Source organism: Sinocyclocheilus grahami, unplaced genomic scaffold (genome assembly GCF_001515645.1).
Source record: "Sinocyclocheilus grahami isolate Dianchi unplaced genomic scaffold, SAMN03320097.WGS_v1.1 scaffold157.1, whole genome shotgun sequence".
NCBI classification, from domain to species: Eukaryota; Metazoa; Chordata; class Actinopteri; order Cypriniformes; family Cyprinidae; genus Sinocyclocheilus; species Sinocyclocheilus grahami.
This window is the reverse complement of record NW_015505336.1, coordinates 1,048,194-1,058,847: the sequence shown is the minus strand read 5'-3', so window position 1 is coordinate 1,058,847 and position 10,654 is coordinate 1,048,194. Positions and strand designations below refer to the sequence as shown.

The 10,654-nt window shown below is 32.4% G+C and overlaps 1 protein-coding gene across 3 annotated transcripts in view; it reads left to right on the top strand.

Annotated features, from left to right (window-relative positions):
- The first annotated feature begins 1,065 nt into the window (after positions 1-1,065).
- Positions 1,066-10,654, top strand: part of LOC107592705 (oxysterol-binding protein-related protein 1-like) — a 15,095-nt gene continuing 5,506 nt past the window's right edge. Inside the window, exons 1-18 of one of the 3 annotated variants that reach the window (XM_016282251.1) lie at positions 1,066-1,189; positions 1,275-1,360; positions 1,477-1,551; positions 2,310-2,421; positions 2,522-2,607; positions 2,692-2,836; positions 3,145-3,212; positions 3,389-3,433; positions 3,559-3,632; positions 4,506-4,569; positions 4,674-4,775; positions 4,856-4,978; positions 6,288-6,369; positions 6,445-6,551; positions 6,908-7,070; positions 8,569-8,761; positions 9,944-10,019; positions 10,113-10,247. In XM_016282251.1, coding sequence (XP_016137737.1) covers positions 1,066-1,189; positions 1,275-1,360; positions 1,477-1,551; positions 2,310-2,421; positions 2,522-2,607; positions 2,692-2,836; positions 3,145-3,212; positions 3,389-3,433; positions 3,559-3,632; positions 4,506-4,569; positions 4,674-4,775; positions 4,856-4,978; positions 6,288-6,369; positions 6,445-6,551; positions 6,908-7,070; positions 8,569-8,761; positions 9,944-10,019; positions 10,113-10,247 — 1,860 coding nt within the window. Of the gene's footprint in view, positions 1,190-1,274; positions 1,361-1,476; positions 1,552-2,309; positions 2,422-2,521; positions 2,608-2,691; positions 2,837-3,144; positions 3,213-3,388; positions 3,434-3,558; positions 3,633-4,505; positions 4,570-4,673; positions 4,776-4,855; positions 4,979-6,287; positions 6,370-6,444; positions 6,552-6,907; positions 7,071-8,568; positions 8,762-9,943; positions 10,020-10,112; positions 10,248-10,654 lie in introns of those variants that run through there. The other 2 variants (XM_016282252.1, XM_016282253.1) reach the window with 2 other exon arrangements.

Sequence of the window (10,654 nt, the reverse complement as noted above, 5' to 3'; positions counted from 1 at the left end):
CAAATTTTTTTTTTTTTTTTTTTTTTTTAAGTGGAGCAGTTTGATTCTTTAGGCGAAATCTAAAAAGAAAAAGCGTGCATATGTGTCTTTGTTGAGTATCAGGCTTTTTATTCTCATATCATAATAAGGATGTGGAGCTCATACTTGAGGGAGAAAAAACACCTACACTCTGAGGAAAGATATTAAATTTGCAGTTGCTGATCTTTATATGGCCAAAAAGTGAAGATGTAATTCTGATAGCTAATGTAAATCAATGAGATCTTTATAACAGTATAGCAGACACTTACATAAAACACGAATAAATATCAGTTGTCACTCGTGCAATTTAAATGCTTTGTTTACGATCAAAGCTCTGTCAGTTTTATTGTGAGGGAAAAAACATAATGCAATGCAATACAAAGATGCTTGAGAGATGAATGAATAAATGTTCCTCAAAAACATGATGCGTCATATTTGATCCTTGCATTTTAACGTGATTTATGGATACTCAAGTAACACCTGTTTCAGTCCAGCGGGTGTTCATCTTGAAATATTGCTAACAGTTACAGTACCTTCATAAGTTTCTCTTACATTTACGACATAAAAATCAGAAAAGATTTCACAGTTAAAAGACACGTGTATCATGAGCTGAAATAAGTTTTTAGAATGGACATTTTTAGAAAAGGCCTTTTACTTGCTAAAAAAGTATAAACTATCAGTCATATGACAGAAGGAATATAGTTTTGATCATGTTGATAATTTCCCTATCAAATATGATGCACTAGGCTTTATAGGGTTAACCTGCTTAGGATTTATTTTTGTCAGGTTTTCTTTGGTGCTTTTCCACCAGACCTTTATTATGAGGGTATTTCTGATGACGTCACTAAACGGTTCTGCTCTGTTTATGGCTTTTAAATGCTTTCCTCCAGTCTAAACAAGGAAATCACATGGCAGATGTTTCAAATAATCTGCCTTTATATATTTCCTGGAATATTAAATGACTTTTAGATACACTGCACTTACTCTGTTACTCAAGGCTCTGATTTATGGTTTTTAATGCTTTTTTAAAAAATTGTTCATAAAGTCATGGAGGAGCTGGACCCGGAGGAGCAGTTCCTCAGGGATTCTAGGAACGGCAACCTAGAAGGAATCCAAAAGCTTTTGATGTCCAAGATAAAGGAGGAGGCCAAAATCGACATCAACTGCAAGGGTAGAACACTTCATTAGGTTTCTATTGACCACTTGAATGTTTCTAGACATATTGGAGTACTTCTAACAGCGTTACGTTGTTTCAGGCAAGAGCAAATCTAATCATGGATGGACTCCTCTTCATCTGGCCTGCTACTTTGGACACAGAGATGTTGTTGAGGCCTTACTGAAGGTATCGATCATCTCAGCCTTTTATATTCTCATATATGTGTGCACTGGTATGTTTCAGAGTAGAATTTGCGCTTGGTATTTTAATGTTTAATTGTTACTCATCTGTGCTTCTTACAGGCTGGAGCAGATGTTAATTTGCCAAATAATGTCGGAGACACACCTCTCCATAAAGCAGCATTCACTGGGAGAAAAGTATGCATTAATGGTATCATACATGTTCATGCACTAGATATTAGATATTAGCTAGATAGACTGATAATCAGTTTGACTAATATAAAAAAAAAAAGAAATGCAGCCAACAATGGTATTACAGAAACATTTGTTTCCTGTATGTCTTTGATAATTGTAAACGTTTTTTACAGGTAAGTAATGTTTTAAATTAAAGATGTAAAATAAATTTGCAACCTCTGAGATCACAAATCAACTTGACATAATTAACAACAATAATTTAAAAGGAGAAATGTTGCTTTGGCGACGAGCTGGTTTATATATATATAAAAATTATGTTTATTTAATGTCAAGTAATGACATTTTTTTTATGGTTTTAATTGAAGTTATCTAATATTTTGATTACATTTGAATATTTTCAAATAATATAATTATTAATAATAATTTATAATGGTTTATCATAATAATATCATAATGATTTATGTTTTTATTGGTGTAGTCTAATAATCATTATCATCATCATTATTATTATTATTGTATCAAAAATTTAAAATAAATCAATTAAAAATCACACATTGTGCACATTGGCTATCGGTTAGCAGTATCGGTCATAAAAGGCATTTTTGGGCAATCTCTAATAGAAGTGCTATACTGTTGAGCCATATGAATGTGTGCAGCCTTAAATCACTGACATACAGTAACTACTCACCTGAATGGTAATACTGACTGGATACTGAAAGCCGAACGCTGATTGGACTCTGAATGCTGGTTTTGCGGTTTAGGAGGTTGTAATGTTGCTTCTTCAGTACGACGCTTGCGCTTCTGTCATCAATGGCATGGCCCAGATACCTAAAGACATTACCCAGAGTGCTGAGATTAAAAGCATGTTGGAGGGTAAGCGTGCTGAAAGTGCATGAAATCGTACTGAACGTGTTTTGGATAAAGTCTGCTGAATGATCACTAAATTATTACCATTCAATTTTTTACCTTCTAGCTGCTGAGAGGACTGAAGAGAGGAAACTAGAGGAGCAGCTGCTGGAGGCGGCGCGGGAAGGAGCCATATCTACCCTCACAAGACTGGTTACCTTGCTAACTACTTGTTGTTCTACCCTGTCGCTAAACCACTTTGAGCAGTTGTAATGTCTGATCTTGTTCTTCGTGTAGCTAAACATGAAGAAACCCCCAAACATAAGCTGCACAGACTTGTTGGGCAACACGCCGCTGCACTGCACCGCTTACAGAGGCCAGAAACAGTGCGCCGTCAAACTCCTGCAACACAAGGCCAACCCCAACATCAAGAACAAAATCGGTAGTGAGCTCCACCTTATTGTAGCGTCATGTTTCAAAGCATTCAACACTGTTGTGTTTGTCGCCAGGGCAATATTTTCTCAATCCGCTGTTGTTTTCATTGTTTTAGTTTCGTTACTGTCATAGTCATATTTTGACTATTTTAGTACAACTACAAATATATATGAAACATTACAATTATTAAAATAAAACAGAATAACGACATGAATTTTTTTTGTTTGTTTTATATTTGAATGACCTCTGACTTTTTGTGGTTGCCTGATACATGTTGATTAATTTTTTGCATTTTTGTTTCTCATTTGTTTTTAGATCAGACTGTTTTTGATTTGGCGAACGATGCAGAAATGAAGCAGATCATTACAGGAAATGTTATGAAAGTAGGTTAATTGGACAGTTCTGATGTAACGATGTCACAAAAATATATGTATTTCAAAAATACCTTGTCCATCACCATATCATAACACTGATGTTTTGCAGATTTTACACTTATTTATGATGGTGTAGCCTTTTTTTGTGAATTTGGTTTCATTGTTACGACACTTTCATCCTATAGGGTATGACGCGACATGTTAAAATGTTCGAGGGGCCTCTTTGGAAGGTATGCTTTATCAAAATCTATAACTATAGTAGACATATTTTGAAAAAGAATTTATTTGTTATTATTTATTTTTATTGATTTTCTTTTTTTTATGTATTTAATTTTCTTTTATATTTTTATTTCAGAGCTCAAGGTTTTTTGGCTGGCGCTCCTACTGGGTAGTTCTTCTGGATGGAGTCTTGTCATGGTACCCTAAACGGTGAGTATCTGCCTCTATTCCCAAAATGTGATGCTATAATTGAAATAAATGTATAATATATAATAGAATGTAATGATAGTAAAATTGCTGGAGTTAAAGACTCATTTTGCAAAATGTGCAGAGATAAATGTTGTAAAACTTCACATTTTTTGGAATGTTTCATATGTGAAGAAAATAAATACTGTAAAATTGTACATTTACAATATTTTTTTAACTCAAGGTCATAATATATAATAAAATGTAATGTTAAAAAAAATTGCTTAAAGACTTGTTTTGCAAAATCTACAGAATTAGTTTTTTATTGTAATGTTTCATTTTTTAATTTAATGTCATAATATATAATACAATTTTATGATAGCAAAATTGCTTAAAGTTGCTTAAAATTTGCAGAATTTTTCTTTGAAAACTGTTTTTATTGTAACGTTTCATCCTTTTTAGCTCAATATATGTATATATATATATATATATATATATATATGTGTATTTATTAGTATATATTTATTGGTGTCATAATAAATAATAAAATATGACAGTAAAATTTCTTAAATTAAAGAGTTATTTAGCAAAATTCAAAGAAATAAATATTTGAAAACTGTCGTTTTTTATTGTGAAGTTTCATCCTTTTTTTAAACCATCATGGTTATAATATATAATACAATTTAATGATAAATAAATTGCAAAAATTAAAGACTTATTTTGCAAAATTTGAAAAAAATAATTTATTGTAGTGTAACTCTTCAAGGTCATAATATATAATACTTTTTAATGATAGGAAATTACCTAAAAAAATGGATTTTCAAAATGTGCAGAAATAAATATTTGAAAACCTTTTTCCCAGTAACTTTTCATTCATTTTTTTTTTAACTCCTCAAGGTCAGATGCAGATTCAAACACTCACCGGCAAGGTTGCAAACCGCTAACACAAGCGCAGAGCTTGGTAAGATTCATTTGATGATTTATCAGCAATGAACAAAATGCTGATTCATGTTTTGTTGGATTGTTAACAGGATTTCTCAAACTGCTTTTCTTTCCAACTTTCAGATTAAAGCGAAAGATAACTGCTATTTCACAGTCAGGTGCTTTGATGACACTGTTCACCATTTCAAAGTGTCACAGAAGAACGACCCCGAATCCACCAGAAAAGTGAGATTCCTTTCAGCTCTGTTGTTAGATTAGACTGGAGTGCGTTACGTATGTTTGTGTGAATGTGTGTTCTTTTTCAGAGGTGGCTGGAGGCCATAGAGGAGCATTCAGCCTTCAGCACTCATTACTGCTCACAAGACCCAGACAGCGAGGAAGAGGAAGACAACGTTGTGTCTGTACATGAGCTTTCTGACTCACTTCAGGTGAGAAATGATATCTGCTTCTTGATTTGTTGATGAAGTCGCATCTTGATGATAAATGCACATCCTTTCTTCCTTATGGAGCTGTTAATCATGTGACAGAATTATTTATAAGCAGAAAAAGGTTGTATTATTTACAAAAAAACTATTACAAAGACGAATAACTTACTGGCAGATAAAAAAAATAGTTGAAAAATAAGTATTTAAGAAATACATATTTGAAAATGTAATTTTTATTGTAATGTTTGGAGAAAAATACTGTGTGTGTGTGTGTGTGTGTGTGTGTGTGTGTGTATATATATATATATATATATATATATAAACTTTTAAACATACATTGAAAACTTTACAATATATATTACAGACATTTTACAAGTACAGACAATGAGGCTATGTAATACTAAAATTAAAGATTAAATTATTCATTTTTTGTTGTTGTTTGGATCATGTGACAGTGTTATCTATGAGATGAAAAAGGTTGTATTGTTTACATAAACGACAACAAAGATGAATGCTGGCAGTGAAAATTATGTTTTGTTCATTTTTAAAGAATATTTAAGATAATTAAAAACAGTTTGAAAAAATACATACATAAATATTTCTAAAATGTGGATTAAAATGCCATAAGTACATTATATGAATTAATTAATATTAATATTATTTGCAGAAAATAATGGCGCAACTGTCTACTTGAAACATAATATATGTGTATGTACTGTGTATATTTATTATGTATATATAAGTACACACACATGCATGTATATATTTAAGAAAAATATGTTATGTTTATACGTATATGAAATATATTTATATATAGTATAAATTACATGAATATAAAAATGTCAATATTGTCAAAATATATACTGTATGTGTGCGTATTTATATATACATAATATATATATATATATATACATACATATTTACGTATACACACGCACACACACACACATATACATATATAAAGGACTTAAATGAATACTAAAATAACAGGAATTTAAATATAATTAAAAGTTTTAATTATTTATTTTATTTAATGACAAAAAATTTTTTATTATATTAAATTAATAAAATAATTCATTAAACTTTTTATGCACCATAGAAAGGGACTATAAATAGCCAGTATTATGATATGTCTCACACTCATAGATTTCTGCAGTTCAAAAGAAAATGAGTTCTGACTTCCCTTTTCGCTCTAACCACAGGAAGTGGTAAAGTTGACTAACCCTGACCCTTTCTTACAGTCTTAGCCTTTCTCTTCCACAATATCCTTTTTTATTTCTATGTGTTTTCTTGTTCCTCTTTTGTTTTGCAGCGGGCCGAGGCGTGCCATCAGAAACTGGAGACAGAGATGTTGGCCCTCCTGTCCATGGTCAAAGAAGATGGCCTGACCGAACGTAAGAACTTAAACGATTGGCCAAAACCACATATGCAGATCTGCTAAGCCACAGTGCATTTTTATATTCTTGCAGGATTCCCCGCAGCCATCGTTCAGAAGCTGAAGGAGGTTTGTGAAGCCTCCAGTGAAACCTGCTCGTCACTGCACCAGTGTCTGGGGCTTTTTTCCAAACAGGAAGGAGTATGTACTCATTTCACTGCACACATCCATTGCTATGAAGCTACTTGAAGAGGTTATTATAAGCGACTGCTAAAAACTGAGCCGTGGCACAGTGGTTAATGCATTTGTAATGTTTTTTTTAGCCTCTGTGCTCACTTTGACTACACAGGTTTGAATTTGGCTGCATCATGAATTCCTAACCCTAACAATTTTATGTCCCCATTTCCTATATTTGTCAAATAAAGAAGCTAAACCCCCAAATATTACTTTAAAAAAATCAAAACAGCAAGTAAAATCATAGTTGATGATTACAAATACATGGAAAGTATACAATATGTCTATATATAGTGGATTTTAAAGTGTGTCTGTTTTTCCAGGCACGCAGTTTGAAACTGGAACATGAAGTGGAGAAGAATAAAATCCTGTCGGAGGCTCTGCAGACGCTGGCGACTGAACATCATGAGCTGGAGCAGTCGGTGGTCAAAGGATCGTCGCCCCGCAGCGTCCTCAGCGAAGAGGAGTTCTACGACGCTCTGTCCGGTTCGTATGCTTGAGAGGAACACAGCCAAACATTCAAACACTTCAGTTCAAAAGTTTGGGGTCGGTTTTTGAAATACACTATTACTTTTATTCAGCAAGGGTGTATTAAATCGATCAAAAGTGACAGTAAAGACATTTCTAATTTTACTAAAGATTTGTATTTCAAATAAATACTGTTCTTTTGAACTTTCTATTCATCAAACAATCCTGAAAAAAATTTAGTTTCCACAAAAATATTAAACAGCACAACTGTTTTCAACAGTAATAATAAGAAATGTTATTAAATCAGCATATCAGAATGATTTCTGAAGGATCGTGTGACACTGAAGACTGGAGTAATGATGCTGAAAATGTAGCTTTGTTTCCCAGGGAAAAATTACAGTTTAAAATATATTTAAATAGAAACCAGTTCTTTTGAATTGTAATAATATTTCACTATATTACTGATTTTACTGTATTTTTGACCAAATAAATGTGAGCTTAAGAGACGTCTTTCAAAAATATTATTACTGACCCCAACTTTTTGAACAGTAGTGTACTTTCTGTCATCTAACACTTACTTAAAATTAATCTTTAAAAATACAAATAAATTAATAACACTATTGTAACATTTCATCTTTCACAAATCTTTTTTTTTTCAAATCTTTTACTGTACATTACGTTGTTGTGATAGCACGATGTATGCATTATTATAAACTTATTATGCTTTTAAGTTAAACTTGTGTATGTTTTTAAGTTGTGTAAAGTGTACAATATTTTAATATCAGCCATAACATTATAAATAATTATTGAATATTACCCCAGAACACTTTGAATAATTACACTGAAGAATTTGCCCAAGTATCTTATTTGACTTGACTTTATTTTATTTTATTTTTTAATTATGGACTTTTGCCTTTTTATTGTCCAGATACAGTAGTAGAAAGAGAAAGGATATACGGTCATTTAAACATTAGATATGAGTTAAAATGAATAAAGGTAATGTCTCATTTACTTGTAGCATTTTAATTATAAAATATACAAATCTCTGTAACGTTTTCAGATGTACAAAAGGAGATACAGAAAATGTGATCAGAAAACCACATACTGTAGATCGAATTCAAACCTGTGTTTCCCACATGAGCACCAAAGCTCAACAATGTCACCGTTTACGTTTTATGAGTTTTCAATTATACAAGTATATAAATGTAAGATTATCACATCCTGATTATCATTTTTCGTATGTTATCCATGGTGCACAGTATAATTATGGACTAAAAGCCCATGTAAAAGCCATATCAGAGCCTGCAGTGTAATTGCTGTTACAGTAACAAGTAAATCTTCAGAATGAGCTTCATAAGTTTGAGGCACCTTTCTTAGGGATGTGTCCGGTCACTTCCGACTGAGCGGTTCCATTAAACGCCACCTGATCCCCTGCTCAGGTTTCCTACGAGAGCCTGTTGCTGTCGGCCGCTCATTGTCCCTATAAGCCATGTCTGTTTGCACTCTGTTGCCGCAGATTCGGACTCTGAGCCCTCGCTGAGTGGTTGTGAGACAGCCGGCCATTTGTACGAAGACGGAGAGGACTTCAAGTCTGAGCTCTACTGCAGCATCTCAAGTAATCTCAGCAGCAGGATGTCCCGGGATGACCGTCGTGGAGAGGAAGAGGACGATGATGAGGTGGCCAGAGTGAACGGAGTGAGGAAGCACAGGTGGGAATACCTAAAACACAAACTAGCATACCAACTATTTTGTGCCAGATATTTCTTGTGTAACAACATTAGTTAAATACGTTTTTGAAAATTTTGAAAGTTAAAAGTGGCTAGAAATTCCCAATGCGTTTTAAATAAAAACAAACTTGTACAAATAAACATGCGAGTATAAAAATAAACCATGTCTCAGACGTAACATTCAGCTCTGTTTGTTTTTCAGTGTCACTTTGTTGTTATTTGTCTAGTTTCTTAGACGCAACTTCTCTGCGTTTTGTTTTGGTTTGTACCTTATGGTAAATAATTTAGCAAGCCGCGGCCAGAAGAGGCGCTCATAATGAAACGGTAAAAGATTGATGAGGTAGCCGAGTCTAACGCCGTAATTTGAACTTTAAAGGCTCGGCCCGTTAACAAATAGTTTACTGACTTTGCAGCCAATTACAGAGAGTTATTTTTATTTACTGGATAACAGTATTTTATAATATTGTATTTAGAAAATGCAAGTTGATGTTCATGTTATAAATACTTTTTAATATAATAAAACATATTTCTGTGTAAATGTTCATAATCAGATTACAGTTACTTTATGGATTACAAGATTACAAATTATTTACACAATGACAGTAAATGATTAATAATTTATTGATTCTCCCTATTCCCGTTATGTCAAATGTAAGCTAAAAGTATTCTCTGTGTGTGTGCACATACATATATATATATATATATATATATATATATATATATATATATATAAATTTTTTTTTTATTTATTTATTTATTTATTTATTTATTTATTTATTTTTTAAGAAATAATAATTGTGTATATATGCTTGTACCGTTTGTAGATTAATACTATGTAAAATGCAAAAAATGCAACAAGTAACCACATCTTTATTATTATGTTTACATTCAGCAGGTACAGTATAAAAAGAGCAGGTTTCTGTGTGTCTTGAGCACTTTGAAACTGATTGGGACTCTGGCCTTGCTTTGTTGAATAAGATATAAAGCTTCCGTTACCTGACTGATAATAACGCCGTTCTAGACGTGTTCTGTCTGCATGACAACAGCAGAAATGGCTTCCATGGAAACAACTAACTAGCCCTTTTTTTAGGGGTTTCTTAATGTAAACAGACATTTTTCAGAAGCTGACAAGACACAGCTCAGTTACCTTTAATTATTCCACAGGACTAGTTTACCAGCACCCATGTTCTCCAGAAATGACTTCAGCATCTGGAGCATACTGAGGAAGTGCATTGGGATGGTGAGCTTTTTACTATCATACTATCATGTGTCTTTTTCAGTCAAAACACTTTAATTAAGCACCATATTTTGACTGATTCCATCTCTCTTTCAGGAGCTGTCTAAGATCACCATGCCTGTTATTTTTAATGAGCCGCTGAGCTTTCTACAAAGACTAACAGAATATATGGAGCACACATATCTCATCCATCAGGCCAATACTTCAGACGACTCTATTGAGAGAATGAAGGTAAAAAAAATACAAAAATTTGCATGACCCCGAAGTATCTGAACATCAGCAAAACCATTACAGGCCTAACATGCTAAATAACTACGAAATGTGGCCAAATAATCACCCAACTTGAAATATTAGTTGAATTATTTTAATTTAATTAATAATTTTTTTATTAAATATTTTGTAAAATAAATAACCTTAAGTAATAAATGTATTATAAATTTGGCAGGTTTTTTTCCCCATTCATATACTATCATTAATTATTTGATAACTAGTGCTGTCAAACGATTAATTGCGATTAATCTATCAAATAAAAATAAAGTTTTTGTTTACATAATATATACAAGTTTTTGTTTACATAATATGTGTGTAATGTATATATTTGTTATGTATATATAAATACACACATGCATGTATATATT